Here is a 22,307-nt window from a genome sequence, read left to right as displayed (position 1 = left end):
GCGAGATGTTACTCGCCTCTGATGAGAACAAAGCCCTAGATCTGAAGGAAGATGATCCCTCTCGCTGAATCCACCAAAAATCCGCTGAAAAACCCTTCAAAGCTCCTCCCAAATCACCAAGAAGTGAGAACTAGGGTTTGAGGGGAGAGAGGGGGGCTAGGGTTTCTGATTTCAGATGAAAAGAGGCTCTCTTGGGTTCATTAGCATATATACTAACCCACAACCCGACCCGAAACCCATTTAGACCCGAACCCAGAAAACTCTCTGCCTGTTGGGCGGTCGACCGCACAACAGGAAAGAGATTTCCTGAGTGCGAGACTGATGTGCAGTCGACCGCCGCGTCCACTGCGGTCGACCGCTCAGAAGAAAAATCCCTGCCTAGATTGATTTACCACACGATGCTCAAACCACTCAATTTCTCTCACATATAAACACTTGTTGGGTTCCCAAACACTGATAATCACATTCATCTAATATATATATGATTATTTATCACAAAGGAATTATTTATTACTAATAATTCACATATATTCATTATAAAAATTTTGGGGTTTTACATAGAGCAAATGATTATCATAATTAACTTTTTGGCCAGTATTATCTCTAATTCAAAGTAAATATCACTCAAATCTCTTTATTGTTTCCTATAATTTATTTAAGAGAGAACTTATTCTTTTTTTTATCGTGCCCTTGGCGCACCCGTGAATCAAACCCAGCCCCCCACGGAGAACTCATTCACATCTTCAACAATCAAGATCATGTAGTTAATCCTTCAAAGAGAGTTATTAGCAAAAAAAAAAAAAAATCAGAAGTTATAGTGAATATTATAATTTTTATATTTTATTTTCTAACATATTTGTGCAAGCTGCTTCAAAATTTATAGCCAACAAAATTAGAATCTGGATGGGGTCTGGTACCAACTTAAAATCCATGCCGTTGTACGCAAAACTCCAAAACTGCAATGAAGATTAGGAGTTATAATTTTATATTCTAAAAGATAACACACATACAATAAAGAAAATTTTTACAGGCTAATTTAAAAAGCTTATCATGTATTTTATTTCTAAAAACTACTACGAATTTTTGTTAAGGTTTCATAAATTATTATAATTTTTCGCTCTAAAAAAATTGTCACTAAATTTTAATTTTTAAAAGGCTGCGAGTTCTCATCAGATTTTCAAAAAAAAAAAAAAAAAACTTACAAAGAAGATACTAAACTTTATTATGTTCTTCGAACAATTTTTCACTGTAGACCCGATCTGCGTTTTTATTACCAAAACCGACCGAAATTTTTTTTAATTACCAAATTCGACCCGTTTTATGCCACGTAGGCTTAAGCTCATTTCCTAATTAGTCGGGGTTGCCAACCCCGACTGTTTAGGAGTTGTTAAACCGTAATTAGAAGCCTTAAACCTGATTTAATTGGGGTTTAACAATTCCTAAACAGTCGGGGTTGGCAACCCCGACTAATTAGGAAATGAGCTTAAGCCTACGTGGCATAAAACGGGTCGATTTTGGTAATTAAAAAAATTTTCGGTCGGTTTTGGTAATAAAAACGCAGATCGGGTCTACAGTGAAAAATTGTTCTATGTTCTTCCGGAAGAAGGAAAAACCGTTGAAGTTAACTCATATTAAAACCCTAAACCCCCAATCCCAAACTTCCCTCCACGTCCAAACTCTTCTTCCTCCTCGATCACATCTCCCATTCTCGACAGAGACCCCTCTCGTTAAATCCGAAACCCTAAAAAGGGCGATGAGGACTCCATTGGATCTTTATCCTCTCTTCATTTCCTCCTTTCGATCTCGCCCCCTTTCCCTGGATCCGCACCGATCCGATACCTTCTCACATGGAGGGCTGCCCTTGCAATCCGATGCAGCGCTCAAAGGTAGCATCTTTACTACCCTTGATCCCCATTTGATCTGTTTTCTGTTTGATTAGTCGTTAGAGAACCGACATAAATTGCTATTTTATTATGAGATCATGTTTCAGTTGCGAGTATTTGTTCATGATTATAATGCTATGAACCCATTACCTATGATTGAATCTTTTATCTAAAATGTTCAATATCTTTATGGCTTAAACTTCGTTAAAATTTATCTCAATCCCAAAGTAAAAAAACCTCAACTCATTATACAAATTCAAAACAAGCTTTAACTACCCAGAATTTTTTTTATTGTCTAATTTTTTTGACAAAAAAATTGTAGTCTATATGTGCTCAAGAAGGGTTTTAGAGACGATGGAGCACATTCTCCATTTGAAATAACAAATTTTCATAAGAAATATCAGTTCTTTTATTTTTAAGATGACATGACACATAAATTAGATGGATTTCTTACAAATCGTATTAGAGACGACAGCAACATCATATTTTGATTGAAAAATCTTGTATCTTAGCTTATGTCGACAGAAGAAAAGAAGCAAATGATCCACCTCACATAGCCAAGTAAAATACTTTTGGTTCCCAATAGGTTTCTGGAGATGAGCAAACCCCAAAAATTTTGATCCAGGTTTGAAGTATAAAAAATTGATCACTTAACAAACTCCAATATGGTTTGGTTCGCTTTGAAAGGTTTTGTCTTTGGAACAAAGATGCGAAGAAGAATTATGGTACTTAAGAGGAGAGAACTGGAACAAGGATTGTTATTTAATGTAGTTCTACTGGATGGGAAACGTCAATTTAACATAAAACTGATAACCTGGAGCTTCTTATGTTGGAGCACCAGTGAAGTGTTTTTTTTAAATAAACAATGTCAAGAGTTCATGCCAGATGCCCTGTCGCAGGTGGTATACATATGATTTGAAGTGGAGACTTGAGAGTGGTTATTGGTGAAGGGAGTGACAGTTGAAGGGTGAACAACATCAACAAAAAATAAAGCCTTTATCCCAAATGTTTTGGGTTAGCTACATGAATCATATTTTTCCATTCTATTCTACAATGGGCCATCTCCTTCGTTAAGTTAACCATTACCACATCCTTCTTAATACTTCCCAACAAGTTCTTTTAGGACCACCTCTAGATCTCTGTCCCATTAACTATAATATTATCACTTTTCCTAACCAGTTCACTAAGTGGTCTCCATTACATGTGACCAAACCATCTTAGTCAAACCTCTTTCATTTTATCCTCATTTCTCAGTAGGAGCAACCTATAATTTATCACGGATGTACTCAATTCTTATCATATCTTTTAGTGTATACCCACAAGACATTGTAACATTCTCATTTCATCTACACTCATTTTTTGCGCATGTTGTTTTTTAATTGCCCAACATTCCGATCCATAAAGCTCTGTTGGTCATATAACCGTCCTATAGAATTTTCCTTATAGTCTTATAGGTATTCTACGATCACATAAGATTCGCGAAACACTCCTCCATTTTAACCATCCTGACTTGATTTGATGGACAACATTATCCTCAATCTCATCATCATGACAAATCATTGATGCTAAATAACGAAAGTAGTTACTTTTAGGTATTTCTTGGACATCAGTATGCACTATAGATTCTTTTCTCTTTTTAGTTTTACTAAAAGTTGAAGGGTCATTGGCAAATTGGCAATTTATCTCTTTCTATCACTTTGAATCCTACCACCTCTACCAGGTACTGTTCTCACTTATACACATGAACGTTCGCGCTGACACAAACATTTAATAGTATATGTTAAGTTTTGAGGTCATAATGGTCCATGGATTTCATTGAAACAAAAACCTTAATGCGACAACCATGTAATAAGATAGGAGCATGCTTACCATGTAGATGGATGAACGTTGTGTTTTTTGTTTGTGTTCTTGAAATATAGTTTCTTATATCATGTAGATGGATGAATTGCATGATTTACATGACCAGCATGACAACATGTGAAATTCTCTTCAGAAACTCATCTATCATGAGTAACCAGCATGCGACAAACTTTGGTTTGGTTAGCCAGCCAGAGCCAGTCTGTCTGATATTCTTGTCTAACGTTGAAGTTGTCTTGTCACTTGAGTTGCATTATTTTCTTAGGTTTATAACGTCCCTGTAAATTTAAATCTTGACGCTATTTAATTCTTTGTTTTTCTTAGTTTCTGCACTTATTTCTGTGTCTTCACGCTATTATTTACAGATATATTTTCATCTTGTTGACAGAGTAGTCAACCCAAGCCTATTGACCTTGAAGGCCCATACCGCCTTCTATACTGTTCAAGCAAGGGGGATAAAAATGGAGTGATAAAAGAAATTGAGAGCGGGGTTTCACCAAACCTAGCAGACTATGATAAGAGAACTGCACTCCATTTGGCTTCTTGTGAAGGCTGCACTGAGATTGTGAATTTGCTACTTGTGAAAGGGGCTAATGTGAATTCTGTAGATCGTTGGGGGCGCACAGTAAGTTGACTATTGCATATGAACTAGATGCACAAATGCATTTTATGCTCAAGGTGTTGCTTGTCAAATAAATCTCATTTATAATTTTATGCCGCGCACAACATTTGTTTCTGCTATTGATGCATCTCTTTATATTAGCTTTATTGTTATTATTTTTTTTTTTTTCCAATTCATATATAAATTGTCATATCGATTGATTATGAAGGGCAGAAAAGGTTGATTTCCCTTCATGGAGCTGTGTCCTTGTTGAACAAGACATTTATAGGAAGATCATTGAATTCATGAAGCTGTGTCCTTATTGAACATGTTTTTTTATAGGAAGATCATTGAACACATGTCAGATGCCTATCAAACATGATATCAATGCTTATAATTTTGGTGCACTTCCCTGACAGTTTAGGTTATATATGAGTATATAGAATAAGTTGACTTGTATCGAATGATGACTTCCTATCATCAAATTCAGTTTTCTTCAGATATGATACTTGTTATACACTCTTTATGACATGTATAGAACATTCCTTAAACATGTCATGAAAGTTTGCCAGTTGTAATTTCTTTGTGGTTATAAATTAACAGCATCTTGTGTGGCCGACAAACAATTCTTCTCGATGAAGCTCAGGACCTGCCTTGTCGAATACATAAGAGATGGCTCCTGCTGGGCAGTGCTCTTTCTAGTTCCAACACATTATACTGATTCTTAAAATCTTCATGTTAAAATACCATGTGATGTAATGTAAAAGTATTAGAATATCGGTTTCCTAAAATAAAATATACTGCAGTACTATCGAATTATCAACAACTATATTATCATTAATATATTATCTGTTATGGAAAAGTCGACAGCTATGATCTATGTAATTAGATTCATCAGTCATCTATCCTTTTTTAAATTTATGTACCTGTGGCCCGTTCTACCATACAGATTATAGTCAAAATCTTTTGAGCAGCTTCTGGTGGATGAGCAATTTCTCGCATATTCTGGTGGCAAGAACAATGCATATTTTGATGGCTTTCGTATGCTTGCTTTCTTCCATTTGTATTTTTTTGTGATGTTACTTACTGTAATTTTACTGGTGTAGTCAAATTCCAAATAAAGGAAATAGTATATTATTTTTGCAGCCATTATCAGATGCTCGCAGTTTTGAACATGAGGATATTTGCAAGATTCTAGAGGCACATGGTGGAACAGATCCGGTAATTATTTCATTGACAATATTAATAGCTTCTACTGTTTGAATGTTCTGTTGTTTGTGGAAAAATTGCAATTAGATTAGACTTTAATAACAACTGATGTTTATTGTGGTCGTTATTAGGAGTCCGGTTCTTTTGATATTTTATATATTTCTACATTTCAACTGTTTGATTCATCTCGTAAAATACGTACATATGGATGTAATTTAATCATCATTCCTTGCATCTCCGAAAGATATCTGTTGTGCAGTTTATTCACAACATTAATTTTTATGTTGAATTTATTCATTGATGATTGTACACTTTTATTATATATATTGCAGTAAATTGTAATCAACATTTAGACTAAGATGCATGAATAATGTTTTTAACTTTAAGGATTTGTACTTTCTTTAATTAATATTCAGGAACTATTTAAGGATTTGTACTTTCTTTAATTAATATTCAGGAACTATTGGTTGCTAAAATTTAGTCATTTACATAGAGATACCACTTTCTTATTCTGACCCTCATCTAACTAATGCAAGAATCCTCCTTTTTCTTGGATTGGGGCTGACAATGAGAGAATAAAGACGTTAGCCACAACACTGGTTGGAGTTATTGCACAAACTTGTTTCAAGATTAATCCTTTACATTGAACTTGGAGGCTTAACACGGGAGGTGGCCATCAATAGAAGTGCATGGACAAAAAGATTTATCTGAGCTACGTTGATATTAGGGATTAAAGGTTTTGTTGTTATTGTATGTCAAAACAGAATTTTTTGCGTAGGAACTTCAGCATGCTTGACAATTAACTTTTTTGTAATTTGTCATGATCATGTTCACTAGTCAACTAAAGGATATCAGAATATGGTCATGAACGCTAAAGCAATTTTTATTTGAGTCCTGCTGCCTTGTTTTTAGATCTTGGGTAATTGAATTATACCTATACTATAAATGTGCATTACAGCTACCTCAAAATTTATATTATCATCACTATCAGAAAAGCATTATCAACTAAGTTCTTTTGAAGATGAATATTTGGTAAAGGAATCTTCCTGAATCCCTAAATCTCATACTAAAGACATCATTAGCTAAGCTTTCTTATGCATGGGTGTGGTCAGCATCATTATGAACCTTACTAAATTGAGGTTTTATGTCCTAAATTGTTGAATCTTGCTTCATTTTTGTCTAAGGTGGAGCTTGATGCCTCGAACCCTTGCTATGAACTTGATCACACAGAGGTTGACATGGATGATTCAGTTCTTATTGGAGAGGTAAGTATTATAGGTTCTCAATGCTAAATATTAACTAGTGGTTGCTGATTTGATCTCTTGATTACTTTTAGTTTTCAGCCTGCTGTCCTCTAGGAAACTTTTCATGCTGATTCATTGATTTTGTTCACTGGCCTTTTTGGCTTTATTTACATTGTACAAATAATCCTCTCTGTCACATAGATGTTTCCTTCATTGGCAATTTTTTTATTTTTTTCCCTAAAATTATACTTGGTCACTTGAACTTTTTCATGCAAGGCTTTTTCCCCCTCCTATAGGATCAACATTTCCACTAGCTTCCCGAACAGTGGGATAAGTCAATAACTTTTAAATTCATATGGTGTGTACATCTCCATGCTTGACAAATAGCTCCATCAGCTCTTTAATTCTCCAGCCCCCTTAGAATGAATAACTTCTCCCATGTCTATCATATGAGAAGATGTAACAGCATACAATTTTAATGTTCTTACTATTGTCCGGCATGTAAATGCGAACGTATGTGCAAGAAAAAAGAACTTAGAACACTGAAGAGAAGGTTTACAGTGTTCTTCTTTGGAAACTACAAAGCAGCAAAATTTTATCCCAAAATGTTTGATAGGATTGAGCTCAAGACAGTTCTGCTAGTTGCAGAAGAAAAATGACCAACCTATATCAGCATGTCTAGGACCTCCAATAATCTTGCTCAAATAGCATGTTAGGTAGTCAACTTTTGGTCAACAGCTTAAGAACAAATAATGAGCAGACACTGTTATCAAACCAACCTAACTGTCCTAATTTAATTTATATCTGTTTGTTACTTCTTAATTAACACACTAAAAATGATTTCATGCCTGTTATCTATATAAGGATTAGCAATGCCCTTAAGCGTTATCTATTTACTTTTCCCATATTTAGTGTTGTAAAAAAATTCTTATCTTAGAACCTATTATTTCATAGTCTTTAACAGAGGCCATTAATGTATGCCAGTAACTTGACACCTCCAAAAAAAGTAGCTAGTTACGTACCTTTCAAACTACCCATTAGAAATTTGTTCATACAGGTTTATGTAGTAGAAATAGAATAGACATGTCACATGCAAAGTCCATTAATACGTTCATGTTTCGACTTCTGCATAGAGTATAATGTTATGAAATCCCAATTGACTATTGATTATCTATGTTACCAGACAGCTCCTCTGGGTAAACTGTTTGTTACTGTGACCAATTTTTTTTTATAGGTTTATTAATATCCTTTTGAAATATGGATAGGGATCATATGGCGAAGTCTATTTAGTGAAATGGCGTGGCACAGAAGTTGCTGCAAAAACAATTCGTTCTTCAATTGCTTCAAATGACAGGGTGAAGTGAGTTTTATGATTTTATGACAATTAAGCTAATTCAGGATGTCTACATCTAGTTTAGTTAGATTTATGTCTCTGAGTTCCTGTTCTTGTCTGAATCCCAATTTTCGTTTTCTAAATAGTATGTGGTTTACTCACTTTCATGGATGCTTAGCGTATTTTTTGAAGGACATGAAAAATGATAAGCGCCATATTTCTTTAACAACTAAAATGATTATGCCTTGGAAAGGAAAAAAAATAAATAAATAAATAAAATGATTATGTCAATGGCAAGTTCTGATTCTGATTTGATTTCCATGATTGCACTTTTCCTTTTCTTTTTGGTGCAGTCTTTTTTGGAAAGAAAATTTATAATAGCTTATTGAGGAGTAGTTAATCACTTAGCTCCAAAACATGTTTCTTTTTTAGTGCATTTATTCAACTTGACTTTTCAGAAAGGAAGGAGATGATAGATTTAAGGTTTTTTTTGCTTTCTGTATGTTGCTGCCCCCTTATCCAATTTATAAAGTTTAGGCTTTAAATCAGGAACTGTATGTAGTGCTGTGAAGCAAGCAGACAGCATTTATATTTAAACTTTAACAACCATACTTGTGCTTTTTGCTGCATTTTGTAGGTTTCTCAAGCTGCACTGATACTCTTTCTCTCACGACTTTTTCCCCATATTATTTCCTTATCCTTGATTTTTTCCCCATGTAAAGGTTGGTAGCTAGTTAGCAAAACTTTGTTAGAATTTGATCTAGTTTCTCAAGTCAATGTCACTTTTGTTACGACCCTAACATGGTAGCAGCTGGTTTAAGTGATGATGACAATGTTACGATCATGAAGTATGCTTGCGTATTTTCTGGGCATTGTCATGATTATCTTTTACAACTTCAAAATTGCAATACTTGTCAGAACCTGGAGGTTGAAGCTCAATCAAACAAATTATTTTCTTTGCTTAACGCTTGCGATAATTCACAATGTTAACACCAACTTTTATGCTGCTTTAATGTAAATAATTGGATTGAAGGGACTCCTTTTTGTCCAGCACTTGTGACACCCATCCAAAAAGCATCCTGCAACTTAATACAATTTTCTTACTTAATGCAATTTTCTTACACAACATTTTTGAAAAATGTATCAAGGATGATAACTTTGGGATCTTCTTCCACTTTATTCAGCGGTTAATTCACATAGATATTTAACTGATGTACAAGAACAACAGGAACTGTTTCTTGAAAGAACTGGGCTTGTGGCAAAGGTTGCGTCACCCAAATATTGTCCAGTTTCTTGGTGTACTGAAGCATCCTGATCGTCTGATTTTCCTGACAGAGTATCTAAGAAAAGTGAGTTTCTCAATTACTTATTGCTCCTTTCTATCTGAATCATGTCGTCAACTAAATCTATCAAGTAGATGTCGTAAGGCTACTAAGAACTCAGTTTTACCAAATCACAGGGATCTTTGTATGAAATTATGAAAAACAAAGGCAGGCTTGACCCTCTGACAGCAGTTGCTTATGCATTGGACATTGCAAGGTATAGACAGACTCTTTCTCCACTATTTCCGAGTATTTTGACTTAATTAATTTAAACTAGAACCACCGTTTCTCCTCTGGACATCTTGGTGTCTACAAATGATTTTATTAGTGTTATACAATTATAGAATCCATCTCATTTTTAAGTGAAAGTTCTGTAATGACATTTGATGGCCAGGTGTTTATTTTCTGTAGCCATAATCTATACAAGGAGTGCTTGATTTGATGTAAAATTTCGAGGCAGCATAAGTTTGAGAAGTGCAAGACGTATGTCTATTGAGTGTCAAAGGAGATGGTAGAGACATAAAGAGAACTTTAGGAATGTTGTGGAATTTGAGTAGAGATGAGAATGGAGGAACTTCAAGCTAAAGAAAACCCAAGACAATAATAACTGGTCTCAGCCAAGATAAAAAATAAATCAGTTTCTTTCATCAAACAGAGCAAATTATTTCATATTAAACCGCTTCTTTTTATAGCAATCTCCAGCCAAGAAGATATATCCGAAATTTCAAATCAATGTCAATGAAGACCTTAGGCGTATTGTAGAGACATAAAGAGAACTTTGGGAATGTTGTGGAATTTGAGTAGAGATGAGAATGTAGGAACTTCAAGCTAAAGAAAATCAAAGACAATAATAACTGATCTCAGCCAAGATAAAAAATAAATCAGTTTCTATAATCAGACAGAGCAAATTATTTCATATTAAACCGCTTATTTTTATAGCAATCTCCAGCCAAGGAGATATTTCCGAAATTTCAAATCAATGTCAATGAAGACCTTAGGTAAAAAACATAGAGATAATATATATAAATAAAACTAAATCAATTTCAAGTAATGGTCAAGGTGAATGTGCTAACTAATTACAAAGATAAAGTTAACATCCTAAAGGGATATGGTAGATTCACTTCATATCCATGTTTATTCAAATGCTGAAGTTGAGAAGTTATTCTCCCTAAACACACTGTATGCATGTAATGTTGGATGATAAAGTGGAAGAAGTAAGGTTTGTCATAACTAGTTTACTTATAACCATGGCTTGGTTGTTAGGCTGTTAAGCTTTGAACTAAAACTCAAGAGCTAATAAAGCTTGCTATCATGAGCTTTGCAACTCATTTTATGGTCTTGGACTCCCTTACACACATAAAAATGGTTTTCAAAGGATTGTACATGGGTCAAGGGTCTGATGATGCAAGATAATGACAAGGACGAGAAGGGATATCTGAAACCATGAAGCAGTGAAATGTGGAGATCAAGAAGGGTGCTGCAAAGGAGACAAGAACAATACGATTGTCCTTGCCACTGTTCTATGAGTAGTTTCCATTGCAACCCATTGAGTTGTTTGTCCTTTAATTATCCTGTTTCAACATGGGGCTAATGTTCACCAGGAACTGGAAAGTCATATCTTAGTGGGACTTATCATTTCTTTCAGGTTTACAGGGCATGAGAAATTTTACAACCATATTTAAATTAAACCAGTTATACATGGAGATCTTACGATGGTAAACATTAGCTCATCATCTATTATACTCTTCAGCATCAGTTGAATATTGTGCATTTCTTATGTAATTTACATAGGTTCGTATATGATATTTGGTTGTGAATCCTGATTTTACCATAACAACCGTATTTGATATTTGGTGGCAAATTTAAGAGGGGGACATTGGGCAATCATGAAGAGTAGTGGAGAATGTAGTCTACTTTATTGCAGATCATCTAGCCGTACCAAGAGTATTCTGGCCATATCCCGGGATCCACACTTTTCATTTTGAGTTCTTAAGACTAAAAGAACAAATATCTAGCTTGATACTATGGTAATTAAAGAACACAGAAATAGTTTCAAATCTTGATCTTAGACATATGTGTAAATTGATAATAATATGTGGGCATTTAGTGGGTAATATTTGTACTGTTACTTTGTGATTAAGTTTATATTTTTCACTGTTTAAATTTTAGCATCATCCACCATTGCACTGAACTAGGTTATACAATGTTTTTCTACCTGAAGCTCCTTGAGTACTGAACTACTTATGCAGCCACCTACACTGGTTTTTTACAAGACTGGGATCAACTGATCAAAATGATAAGATAGTTGAAGTGCCTTAACCTATTTCAAGCTTTATCAAGTGTATTGAAGCTGGAATGTTGCCATGTCCTTGCTCATAAGCTTCTTTTGTGTTTTCTTGAAAATTCTCAGACAATCATCTATCATGAACACTATAGGTTGACATTCTAAAATATGACTTAAATGCGATAGAATCATAGAAATCAACCTGACCTGATGAATTGCATAAATTCATACACCCATGGATGCCAACATGTTATTGGCTATGATTGTGGACTAGTCCGCCATGTTCCAGTTTTTATTGCTATGGTTATCTTAAACTCACTATATGATTAGACATGATCATCCAAAGCTTTCAATATCGGATACTATAATTGGTAAATTTTGTGCGTTTTAAGATAAGAATTATTGGATGGTAAATGGCATTAGATTGATCTGACTGCATACAGTTACATCAAGTACATTCAATATTTGGAAAATATAAAGGTGTTAGCTTTTCAATGTATTGAAAGATTTTAAGACTTGGAAGGTCGGTCGTATTCTCTCAACCTTCTATAATGCTTGAAACAATCTCTTCATTGCTATAGCTGTTATTATATGCTATAATCAAGGTTGCTTCTCATGTGCTCATCTTCGTGAAATTTTAGGGGCATGAACTATCTTCACCAGCATAAACCACATCCCATTGTACACAGGGATTTGACGCCAAGGTCGTACAATGGTTACTCCCAATGGATCGGTTATGAGTTGGTTTTCGGCTTGTAGATTATCCATCTAAGTATTTGGATACTTAACCTTGTTTTTATGCTCTAAATGCAACAGAAATGTTTTACAAGACGAGGCAGGTCGCCTGAAGGTTACAGATTTTGGGTTGAGCAAGATTGCTCAAGAAAAGGATTCTTATGGTTCATATAAAATGACTGGTGGAACAGGATCATGTGAGTTTTCAAGCTGTCTGTTTCTTATGCACTCTCCTCTTCTTAAACTATAACAATCTAGTGCCTATCTTTGTCTAAACTTGTCAGATCGATACATGGCACCTGAGGTTTACCGCCGGGAATCATATGGCAAAAGTGTAGATGTCTTTTCTTTCGCTCTTATAGTATACGAGGTATTATAAAAACATGGCTAACTGATACTTCGAGCATTACACTTGATTCTGATTAACTAATACTCTAGTTGTCTTGACATTCTTACACTAGCACTGAATCCTATAACTACTTGTTAGTTTTCAACTCTTCATTGAGATTATATGCAGATCCATTTATTTTGTAACTTTCCGCTTTGAAAAGTGCTTTCTAGAAATGTTGGTTAACTATTTCGCTGCGAGGTTTAGTTTTGCAGGGGGCTATTTAAATAGTCTAAATAGGATCAATATCAATTATTTTGTGTTTGTTCTTTACATGTCATGCATAATTCTGATTTGATAAGAACAAGTCTTCATACTCTTTAGATCCTAGACCTTTTTAGGATTCTTGACCAAGTTAACGATTTAATTAGGTTCAACTTGTTTGTTTCAGGTTCTTGCGCTCATTAAGTGTTCTTAAACTTATTGTGACTCTCATGGGGCCTGAGTTGCAAAATGTTCTTTCATAAACAGTGGAGAACTTCTCGCAAAAAGAAAATGTGTGGAATAATGTATCTGCAGGGTACTTTTCATTTTGAACCAATATTTAAAATTCAAGACATTAGTTAAATTAAAGAGCCAAATACAGCTACTTTAGCTGGATGTCTCCGTGGGCTTTTATTCTGCAGTAGAGCCTCCCACAATAACCACGTTCAAATTGGAGCCTATGTGCTTACTTGCTGTGTGGAGTTGTAATTTCCTCTCTCTCTCTCCCCCCCATCTTTCTTTTGTTTTTGTTTGGTGGGGGGGGGGTTTAAATACACACTGAAATGAGCAGAGGGAAGAAGCTAAACCTCTTGTTCCCAAAACCCTTATCTTCCACCTGAAAAAAACTGCCCTCTCTCTTGCTGAGCAACAAAGCGCCAAAAAAGAAAAAAAGCCAAAAGAACCATGGTCCAAAGACCTTTCCTTAACTTGTGGCCTTCTCTTTCTTACATCAAACTCATAAGAAAAAAACCATTTTTTTGTCTTTCTCACCGCAGCCACTATCTTCAAACACCACTACAACATGAAAGTTTGTTTTCAAACGGCTGTTAGTTTTGCCAAAAAGGACCATAATTGACATGGACGAGGCTTCCAGTCTATTGTCATTACCGCAAAAGGAGAAGCTAAATGGAAGCATTTGTCATCTCTTTAGAATGAAGTGACTAGGGAATGCATGTTCTCAAGGCTTTCAGTAGCTCAATCACAAGAGGAATGAAGTGACTAGGGGAATGCATGTTCTCAAGGCTTTTCGTAGCTCAATCACAAGAGAAAAGTAAGACAGAAGAAGAAATTTTGGCTACTAAGGCTGACGGGTTAACAAAGAAGCACATTCGCAATCGAAAGAACAAGAAGCAAATGATCACCTCTAAAATAGATTTTGTGCAATTTGAGGAGAACGATCATCCTAATGTGACTATGAAGCCTGACATTCATATTCACAGTTCTTTCGGACCTCTTCAAGAGGACTAGAAGAATGTGAAACCTCTTAAAGAGCAAGATCCACCTATCAAATTAAAAGTACAATTAGTCTGTACTCACATACAAAAGACGTGTATCGTTGTCTAGAAGCAAAAGCGATTTGCGTCACAGCTCCAAAAGGGGCCAACTCTACATTGTCGGAGAAACTTGACCTGGACTTCTTTTTTAAAATGTTCATCAAATTTTAAGTGTTAAAGTATAGAAGAGCTAAAAATGCTCCCTCCAAAACAAAAATGACAAAGGTTGATAAACCTGGAGGATTAGTGGTTTATACTGTATACACCGTAGGAGATTCTGATGCAATGCATAGATGTAGAAGCATTGTCTGAACTCGTAGACAAAATAAAGACGAGTCATAGACAATGAAGGACAAAGATAAAGAGGATGACGATGAGACTTTTCATGTAAATCAAAATAGTGGGAAGCAAAAGGACACAACAATTGAAGAAGATACGAACGATGATGAAGAAGAACCAATATTTATTCCAGAAAATCAGAATACTTCCTTTACCAAAAGGACACGTAAGTTGTGAGATGAAGATACTCTAGAGAGTTGGTAAAGGTGGATGAATTGGTAGATATGCTTTAGAGCTGAGCTAGTAGTTGTCAATTATATGTCCGCATCTTCTTCAATCATAGCGTCCTTTACCAAAAGGACACATAAGTATTCTAGTTTTTTGGAATAAATATTGGCTTTTTTTCATCATGATCCACATCTTCAATCATTGCGTCATTTTGCTTCTCACTATTTAGATTTGCATGGAAAGTCCTAGCATCATCCTCTTTTTCTTGGTCCTTCAGTGCCTCCGTCTCGTCTTTATTTCAGCTACGAGTTCAGACGAGATTTCTACGTCTATGCATTGCATCAGAATCACATCTTGGAGAGAGCGTTTGTTGGCTCTTCTATACTTTAGCACTTAAGATTTGATGGACATCTTAATCAAGTTTCTCCAATGGTGTAGAGTTGGCCCCATCAACCTTTTGGAGTTGCGACGGATGGACATCTTAATCAAGTTTCTCCAATGGTGTAGAGTTGGCCCCATCAACCTTTTGGAGTTGCGACGCCAATCACTTTTGCTTCCGGACATTGGCATATGCCTTTCGTATGCGAGTAGAGACTGATTATACTTTCGATTTGACTGGTGGAGCTTGCTCTTTATTTCTTATTCTTATGATCCCCATGGAGAGATCCAAAAGAATTGTGAAGATCAATGTTAGGCTTCACAACCACAATAGGATGGTCGTTCTCAAATTGCACGAAGTTTGTTTTAGAGATGACCTTCTGCTTCTTGTTCCTTCGATTGCGAAGACGCTTCTCTCTTAACCTATCAGCCGAAATTTCTTTTGTCTTATTTTCATCTTGTGATTGAGTTATGAAAAGCCTTGAGAATACACATTTCCTAGTCACTTCATTCTCAAGAGATGACGAACGTTTCCATTTAGCTTACCCTTTTGCGGTAATGGCAAAGGGACAGAAAGCATCATCCGTGGATTCCACAATTCTGGTCCATTTTTAACTCAACTGAAAGCCATTCGAAAACAGACTTTCGTGCAAGAGTGGTGTTAAAGATGATGGCCCTAGTGAGAAAGAAACAAGATGGTTTCTTTTTTATGAATTGGCTGTAAGTAAGAGAAGGTCACAGGTTGAGGAAAATGTCTTTGGATCGTAGATTTTTGGCCTTATTTTCTTTTTGGTGCTTCGTTGCTCAGCAAGAGAAAGGGCAAAGTCTTTTTTTTGTGATGTGGAAGATGAGGGTTTTGAAAATGAGAGGTTTTCTTCTTTCCTCGTCTTTTTTGATGTATTTCAGAATGTATTTATAGCAGAAGTGACTTATAGATAAGATTAAATTTCAAATTAAAAGACAATGCATTTAAATCTTATAATCTTATCATCATTTAGTGAATAGATAAGGTTTAATCTAATAATTGGGATTTCAAATAATTCATGAAATGATTTGTTTGGATTAGATATTTGAAATTGTAGATGAGATCACAATCAATCAATCACCACAATCAATCAATCACCTTATCATCTGTTTTAAGAAAATTGAAGTTAAAACCCAACATGATTATGTTCCATAAAACACATATCTTGGCCCTCAGGTTTGCAATAATATTCACGTGAACTAACCTGAAATCTCTGTCACTTTGCTCATGGGAAGAATTAAACTCAAGTTGCTGGAGAAGATACTTTCGTGCATCTTTGTTTATGAATGTGATTATTTTATTATTTGTCCTCTTGTAAAAGCCTAAATATTGTCTTTCTTCTCTTATTGCTCTTGTTATTACATGAACACTTTGCCATTGATTGAGATGTCTTGTTGCAGATGTTGCATGGGGGCCCTGCAAATAGGGCAGAGTCACCAGAGGTTGTAGCAGACAAGCGAGCTTATGAACATTCTAGACCATCTCTTTCGTCCGTTGCATATCCAGAAAAAATTAAATCGTGAGACTAGACATTTTCCCCTCCCATATTATATGTGATTTTGTACTAATATTTTTCATGCTAGATGCGTGTCTACATAATGAATGAGACAACCATGAGTTAAGAATAATAAAAATGCAATTGATTTCAAAGTAAAAATAATAAAATTTATCAGAATTTCTAAAAGACTTCGTTTCAGATGTTGTTAGATGGTTTAATGACTGTGATGTAATTTAAGAAATAAGAATGATGATATTATTCAAAGACACTTGAGAATGTATTTAGGTCAAACAAGTTTAAGTCTGAAAAACTGCGAGGGAAATTATTGATTCCTCACACTTCACTGAAATTAAGACCGACTCTGTATTATGTCTTATCCTAGAGCCATCTGATCGTAGAGAATAGAATCTGTTGAATCTGAATATTTAAAAGTTTTTTTTTATAATTTTCTACACCTCTTTTAGTTTGAAGTTGTTTTATATGAAGCTAGGAACCAATTTCACTAAATGCATTCAGAGAAAATGAACCATATAATTGAGTTTTTTCATTGGCTTTTTAGTTATAAATCGGTTTTTTATTTTATTAGTCTTGATTGTTTAATTCCCAGTTTTCTTGCTTCTAATACATTCTGTAATGCCCCAGATTGCTCCGTGAATGTTGGCACGAGAATCCCCAGTTACGCCCCAGCTTTGAAAACATCATAATCAAACTTGAGGCTATCCAAGAAATCCTTCAGGACAAGAAATTTATGAAATTCTGTGTCAACCGCTGCTCCATCATGTAATAATGAGCCCTGTAGTATGAGATTGTTGCAAAATTTCCGTATACTTGTTTCATTATGAAACATTGCTGTCATTCCCTCACTTGGTTTGATCAGAATTCATGGACTTTTCATGTTCTTCTGAAACCAGCATGCTGCAATGTTTAGTTTATCCTGTGTAGAACTGTACTTGTTTGTTATTTATCTTTTGCTGAGCATAATATTTTATGGGTTGAATAGCACATTATTCTTTTAAATCAGTTACAAACATGCTGATGTTTTACTTTCGCTGGAGAGCAGTTAGGAGCTTCTTTACGCTATGGTATTTCTCAATTGTATAGTGACTGAAATAGCAACTTTTTGGTATGCTAACTTAGCGTTTGCTTGAGATACAAAAGTTGTTGTATGAGCTGGTAAAATGGATTGAGACTAGGATTGATGCATCTAGAAAAAGGAATTTCTCTCTCGTGTAAGTTTATAATTTTAAATAATTGGGAATTATTAACCTGAAGGATGCGAGGAAAACATTTATCAGAAGAGACCGTCTAGTTCCTTCCTTTGTCCTGGAGACCAACAAAATAAATGAATAAATAAATAAACTAAAATAAAATAAAAGGAAAGGAAAATTGTAGTAACCTTGCGTTTTCTCGCATCTGGAGGAAACGAACTCATCTTATATGCAACGTACAGAGTCACAAAGGGAGTGGAAATTTATTATTAAAATTAAATTGTAAAGAAATGCTATAGGCAATTGTTTACGCCTTTGAAATAAATTTTTATGACGTTTGCTATTTTGTGTAACGAAAGAATAAGGCTTTTGAAAGAAATTAAATTTCACAAAAAGAGAGAGAGAGAGAGAGAGAGAGAGAGAGAGAGGGGAAAAGATAAAAAACAACTTAATGTGTCTGAGCCCAGGTTCGAACTGGGGACCTCTAGTGTGTGAGACTAGCGTGATGACCAACTACACCACCCAGACTTACATTAATCGACAGATCCGCATGAAAAACACTGAATTATAATGATTATCTGCACGAGGAAGACTTGACTTATAAAGGCTAACCATGTAAATCTTTTGTCAAATGTACAAAAGATGAGCAGTTGTATGATATGAGTAGTTGTATACCGGTCAACGGAGGTAGTACTTCAGAGATTTTTTACTACCTCTTTAGTTGTTAAGAACTATCAGCTCGCATGATAATATGACCTCTTTAGTTGTTAAGAACTATCCGCTTGCATGCTAATATGACTTTTGTTTCCAATTAATAGAACATGACACGAAAATGTATGTTGTTGAATATACCGAAGTCTCGGGGTGGAGGATTGCAAAATTATGTAGTCTGATGCTTGACCTTTTCCATTTTAATTGGTAAAATGCCAATTTGATCCCTGTACTATGGCTTCATTCTCAAATTCGTCCTCCTACTTTTTTTTATCTCAATTTAGTCCTCCTACAACACCTTAGTTATCAATCAACTAAGTCCTTTTTTAACATCCGTTAGAATTTGGAAGTTAATTTTTCTGATACGATTATATTACAATGAAATGGGAGGGCCCCGTACTTTTGATTTAGAAAACTCTTTTTGAACACATTGAACAGCAATGGCTAAATGATCAAGTATGTACATAATACCAGGAAACATGTAAGCGTCAGTATTCATTTAATTTTTTCCCCCCATCTTCGCTCCCAATAATTTGATTCAAAAGCTTTCACTGTTAAAATGCATATATAAGACTAACTGATAAATATACTTATTTCATTAAAAACAATTCAGGATATTTATTGCTGAAATACAAGCAATTTTTACTTAAAAAAGGCTGATAGATCAAGAATAATATTTCGAATTCAACAACTACTACTATATTATGCTTTGGTGTTTTCAAATTGCAGGGTAATAACAAGAACAATGAGCGGACCGAACATACATTTATCTCTTCAGGACGGAGAGCGGAGCTCATTTAAATGGATATCTTGCAAATTGTTCCTGTTATTAACTTGAAATTACACAAAGTAGCCCGTTAATATAGCATGTACACACACAATTTTAGAGCATGGAGACCCTTTTTTTTAGGAAATGACTAGATAACTGACATAAGGATAGAGTTGTCTTTTCTATTTTTATTTAACACAAAGTTTTAACAAAAGTTAAAATAAGACTAAATTTACATATAACATAGTGTACATGGACTAAGTTGAGGGCAAAAAAAAAAAAGAGTATGGGAACCAACTTGAGAATGAAGATTCAGTACAGGGACCAAATTGGCCTTTTAGGCACCCATTTTTATTAGGATTCAGATCCTCTCCACTATAAAAAACGTAGTGTATGGACCACTAATTAATCATAACTATTAATTATCTAGTGGGTAGGTATGACCTTTTCTTTGAGTGCAAGTTAGGAATGAGTGTAACACACGTGAGTATTGTGAGTGTTAGATTTGAAATGTATCGCAACTGCTCAGTAGATAATTAAGGATTGGGATTAAAGTGATGGTATCTTCGCTATTTTTTTTTATAGTAAAGATGATCCAAATTGTTTTAATTAAGGCACAAAGACTTTTGCCAGTGAGGAAAATAGGGTGCGTATGACAGCTTTTCAAAATGGGGCCAGGTTTAAGTCTAGCCTCATTTTGGACAAAATTCCGGTTGGATATATATATTTAAGCCAAATCTGACTCAGTTTTTCTAAGGTTAATTTGAACTTTTAAACTTATTTTATTTTGGACCACGATTGCCTTAATCCAAAACAAATATGGTTTTATTTAAAACAGGGCTAGCGCTAACCCAATTTTAGGGTAATTGCCAAACACACCTAAGATATGGTGTAATGGCAGAATTTTAAAAGGTGGTACTTGTTTATCAAACTAGAGGACATATGACCCTCCGTACCAACTACCAAGCTTTATGGAGTTAGCTAGCTTGCAATTCTTAATTACAATTTACTAGTGCAATTAGAGGCTTAGTTTTACTAGTACCAATTGGGTACAGTTACATACAGGTTTGAGCTTTGATTTGGAGGATGATTATTTTCAGCGATATGCTTCAATATTGTACTGCAGTCTATGGAATCAAGTGATAGACAGTTCAACTAACTAAGCAACATAGACAGAGATTTCAAAGAGTATAATATATACATGACCAGTACATACATATCAAAAATAAAAATTATTAAGAAAAGAATTTTATAAATAATCCATCACTCTGTATACAAACAAACAAACAAAATCCCACGTACGCTACACATTACGAATAAATTAACCACCATCTAGTTACCTACCTACCTCTCTCCTGTCTCTAAAAAATTACAAATTACGTGAACGCGCACTGTGAAAACGTACGACACATTGGTCAAGAATTCGACTGGTACGCAATAGCTACGTTGTAAAGTTATCGGTACTGTAACTTTATATCATATACTACAGCCGGCGAGAAACAAATTAATCTGATGAAGTTTTATTGTCCAGGGTATTTATATGTGTTGGGAAAATTAGCTGTTTAGACAATAATTAGCACGAAATTTAGTTTGAAACAGTTAATATAAATTAGATAAAAACGTATAACTATTATAACTCAGAAATGAAATTGAATCAAATGAAAGTAAATAAAAGTTAGAAATACAGCCTGATGATCGAAGCGTGCAAAGCACTGTCCCAAGAAACTAATTGCCCCCTCTCGTAAAGGGCTACGCGACAATAGATCTCGGAGATACGACGACCCTCGGTCAGGCGACATCCTTCTCGTCGGCACGAGTTTCAAGAAGGTTTTGCGAATTCTTCATCACTTTCAGGGAACCAACAAAATGTAACAGCAAGTAAACGTAAGAGGAAGAACAGAGCAGAGAAGAAGATGAGATTTTGTGTTTTCACTGTGCTTAAACTCTTGCAGGTTTAGGTCCTTTTATAGGGGAAAAACAACCATTATTCATAAATCCGCAATTAATATATTTTAATTACCGATTTTAACCTTTTCCGTTTTGATTCTGTTTTAAATCTCATGAATATTACCGTTTCAAAATTTAATTCTCTTAACCATTTTGTTTTAATCATCCTGAAAAGAAGATCCACATTAATCACGTTTTTAACTGTTCCAATTAGCAAAAATTAAAAATAAAAATGTAGCAGATTAAGGGCCCATTAATCCGGAGCTGCATTCGTATCCGCAGGTCGTGTGCGCGCGCCACCCGACTCGAACCCGAGCCTGAGATCGGCCCGGCCGACGCGCGCGTGTGTGGTGTGGAACATAACCTTTATTTTCTTCTAGGTATAGGAGAGAAAGGGAAGGCTTATAAAGAACCTATCTTCCCATCTTTTTTTCAATGTGGGACTAAACTTTTTCTCTTTTCCTCTTCAAACCCAAGTTTTAAGTTACAACTCCAACAATCTCCCACGTAACTTAAAACTTAAAATAACTCAGAAATAAGAGTAAAATAAAAACAAATAAATAAGATTGTTGGTTTCCTTATACTATGTAATAGGTGGAGGTACCTTTCGGTTTGAACCTTCACTTAGTGACAGTTGTATAGATCCGTGAGAGCTTGGTGGACTTCGCCTTGAACCAGCCCCATTTATCAGATTTCTACAAAAAGCACACATAGTTCAGTTTTGAAGAATTCTAAGTTGGTTGGGTATTATCGGCCTTGCGCAGGTATCTTTCATGTGTGTTACTAGGGAGCAGCCCTGATCCCATAGTCGCGGCCTCACAACTACACGCATATAGGTGAATCCTAATAAGGATGCGAGCAAGTAAGCATTATGCCTCATGAGTCTTGGATTCATTAAGAGTTAGACTTAACCTTTCACTTGCTTTTTAT

The 22,307-nt window shown here is 35.1% G+C and overlaps 1 protein-coding gene and 1 non-coding gene across 3 annotated transcripts; one reads left to right on the top strand and one right to left on the bottom strand.

Annotated features, from left to right (window-relative positions):
- LOC109837195 (serine/threonine-protein kinase STY8-like) lies at positions 1,612 to 17,744 on the top strand. 2 transcript variants are annotated; one of them, XM_020405330.1, is made up of 12 exons: positions 1,612 to 1,886; positions 4,129 to 4,365; positions 5,488 to 5,562; positions 6,735 to 6,815; positions 8,060 to 8,154; positions 9,356 to 9,476; positions 9,587 to 9,666; positions 12,375 to 12,437; positions 12,550 to 12,665; positions 12,753 to 12,838; positions 16,645 to 16,763; positions 17,385 to 17,744. In XM_020405330.1, the coding sequence occupies exons 1-12, from the start codon at positions 1,848 to 1,850 to the stop codon at positions 17,524 to 17,526; spliced, it is 1,254 nt and encodes a 417-aa protein (XP_020260919.1). In that variant the 5' UTR covers positions 1,612 to 1,847; the 3' UTR covers positions 17,527 to 17,744. The 2 variants fall into 2 exon arrangements, with proteins under 2 accessions (XP_020260919.1, XP_020260920.1); XM_020405331.1 differs by lacking the exons at positions 1,612 to 1,886; positions 4,129 to 4,365 and adding an exon at positions 4,380 to 5,382.
- Positions 18,405 to 18,478, bottom strand: TRNAV-CAC. Its single transcript has one exon. It is a non-coding gene; the product is annotated as a tRNA-Val (tRNA).

Source organism: Asparagus officinalis, chromosome 4 (assembly GCF_001876935.1).
Source record: "Asparagus officinalis chromosome 4, Aspof.V1, whole genome shotgun sequence".
Lineage (NCBI taxonomy): Eukaryota > Viridiplantae > Streptophyta > Magnoliopsida > Asparagales > Asparagaceae > Asparagus > Asparagus officinalis.
Note: the sequence above shows the minus strand (reverse complement) of the source record. Positions and strands in the feature narration are given on the sequence as shown.

Coding starts and splice junctions, on each gene's coding strand:
- LOC109837195 (XM_020405330.1), top strand. CDS start 1,848: ATGGAGGGCTGCCCTTGCAATCCGATGCAGCGCTCAAAG. Junction 12,666..12,752: donor GACTGGTGGAACAGGATCAT/GTGAGTTTTCAA, acceptor TAAACTTGTCAG/ATCGATACATGGCACCTGAG. Junction 12,839..16,644: donor TCGCTCTTATAGTATACGAG/GTATTATAAAAA, acceptor GTCTTGTTGCAG/ATGTTGCATGGGGGCCCTGC.